The sequence below is a fragment of the Fukomys damarensis genome, unplaced genomic scaffold (genome assembly GCF_012274545.1).
Source record: "Fukomys damarensis isolate Sample0158 unplaced genomic scaffold, DMR_v1.0_HiC HiC_scaffold_12, whole genome shotgun sequence".
Taxonomy (NCBI): domain Eukaryota; kingdom Metazoa; phylum Chordata; class Mammalia; order Rodentia; family Bathyergidae; genus Fukomys; species Fukomys damarensis.
The window spans coordinates 31,659,276-31,661,607 of NW_022900924.1; the positions used below are offsets into that span (position 1 = coordinate 31,659,276).

The following is a 2,332-nucleotide window of genomic DNA, read 5'->3' on the forward strand; positions in this document are numbered from 1 at the left end:
CAGCAGCCTGACCTGTGTTTACTGACCTGTGTGTGTTTTATGGGGAATCACTGTGACTCTTGTTCTCAGTGCTTATCTTGGAGCCATTTCTGTTTGTGCACTCGACTCCTTTGTGGTCTCCACGAAAACATGACCATCTCAAGGCCGATCGTGACTCACAATGACACTGCGCTAGGAAAGGCTATGGGGGACTCTCTACGTATGATTTATGACCTGTATCTGAGATTTTTCAATGTTAAGTAGGATGTTCTTGTGCTTGCTGAAGCCTTTTACACCTTTAAGGCTGTCTACACTTTTAAGTTGCATGATTGGAGAGGAGAAAGGGGTCCAAATGGATAGATGAAGAGATGCAATAAGTCAAATGTTTCAGAGAGAGTTTAAACTGTTTAATGTAAACAGCCTAAGGAGGACTTCTCTACAGGGTAAGAAGTGCAGAGAAGGTGGCATGGATGGACAGAGGTGGCTGAATGGCATTGGTGATGATGAGGATGATGATGACAGCTTACATTTATGCCCTCACTCTGGGCTAAGCAGTGTTTGCAGTGGAATACAGATATCAACCTTCCAGTCAGCTGGAGCAGTCCACCTAACGTGTACTGTATCAGAAGTGGAACAGTTGAGCCCTTTAGAAATTTTCAGAAAGTGATAATCAGGACACCATCCTAGGAATGGTTACTGAGGAGGGTGAGATGGGCCCATGAAAATTTCTCCATACTCGCTGTGTGAATTCGGGCCACTTAGACATTCTTTTGCTGTCTTTTCTTGCTTATTATGTATAATCAATTGCTCCTACCGCAAAGGTCGCGAGAATTAAATGAACCAATACACGTACAACACATGTACATAGTACTGAATGGAATGAGAGTTGCTATTGCTGTCACAATTCTGTTGCCTCTGACGGTTTCCCACGGTGGGGGTATCATTTTTCTCCTACTATGGTGCACTGCGGGCTTTGACTCGGTCCATTAGGGCAGTTAGGACAGAATCCCGGACCGCGGGAGAACTGCACCTGGCACCCTTGGGAGTGCGCACGTCTGGGAAGGAGCAAGTGGGTTGAAGCTGAGGAGGGATGGAGCAAAGGGAGGCCCAGGGACAGAGATGAGAGAGCGGGTGCAAGATGAGAAACAATTTTCAGCAAAGCACTGAACTCGCCTGACTCGCCCCTCCTTTGAGCTCGCTAGCTCTTAGGCCTGGATCGAACTCTTTCCAACGCATACAGCGAAACACCTCGCCAGGTCTTGGGGAGGAGGAGGCCTGAGCCCCTCAACCCCGCCTTTACCTTGCTCCTTTCCACGCCCCACTTCGGACCTCGCCAGCGATTGGCCAGCTCTCCTAGCTGCTGTCGCCGATTGGTGCTCACCAGCCGGAGCCACCGGTTTAAAGAGGGGGCGGTGCTCAGCCGCGCTCCGGTGCCGAGCGTTCGTCACTGTCCTCGCCGTGCTCCTGCCTCGCCGTCGGATCTGGGCTCGCAGCCCCTGGAGACCTACGCTGCAGCCTCGCGTGTCCAGCCTGGGGCGATTGCCCGCCAGTGGCTCGGGAGCGCAGCAGAGCGAGGTCCAGGGTAGGCGCTGTCCAGCCCGCGGCCGGGGCACAGCGGCTAGGGGCGAGGAGCGTGGGCGTCGGGGAGGCCACCATGGTGGCCACGTGCCTGCAGGTGGTGGGCTTCGTCACGAGCTTCGTGGGCTGGATTGGCATCATCGTCACCACGTCCACTAATGACTGGGTGGTGACCTGCGGCTACACCATCCCCACCTGCCGCAAGCTGGACGAACTGGGCTCCAAGGGGCTGTGGGCCGACTGCGTCATGGCCACCGGGCTGTACCACTGCAAGCCCCTGGTGGACATCCTCATCCTGCCGGGTAAGGACCCCGCTTCTGAGCCCATACTCTCCAGCCACACCGGAGAGGGGGCATTACCGTTCACAGAAACATTTTGGTGCCAAAGGCCTTTGGGCACATCTTTGAAACCTCCAGTCCCACTTTATCGTAGAGCAGTTAGGAAGCCCTAAACTTAACCCCTCTCGGCCTCAGTTTTCTCATCTGGAATTTGGAATAATAGTAATTTGCCCAGCGCTGACCTAGGCTTCGGGGTTTTAACGAGCGAACGGAGAGGCAGGCAGCTATAGGAACTCATTCCTTGTCAACTCCCATCGCCTCCTGCCCCGAGGTCCACGGACCCGAATTTCCCCGGCACCCTGGCCCAGCCTCCTCCCAAAGACTCCTTGCTTCGGCTCAGAGTCGCGCAGACGTGAGGGGTGAGGGGCGTCGGAGACTCCAGCGCCCAGGCGAGTGGAGTGGAGGGGCAGCCGGAGTGGTCCTCAAAGCCGCGCGGC

At 54.9% G+C, this 2,332-nt stretch overlaps 1 protein-coding gene across 1 annotated transcript in view; it reads left to right on the plus strand.

Annotated features, from left to right (window-relative positions):
- The first annotated feature begins 1,392 nt into the window (after positions 1 to 1,392).
- The window catches only part of Cldn11 (claudin 11), a 13,596-nt gene continuing 12,656 nt past the window's right edge, over positions 1,393 to 2,332 (plus strand). The window contains exon 1 of the mRNA XM_010632386.2: positions 1,393 to 1,859. Coding sequence (XP_010630688.1) covers positions 1,634 to 1,859 — 226 coding nt within the window. The 5' untranslated portion in view covers positions 1,393 to 1,633. The remainder of the gene's footprint in view (positions 1,860 to 2,332) is intronic.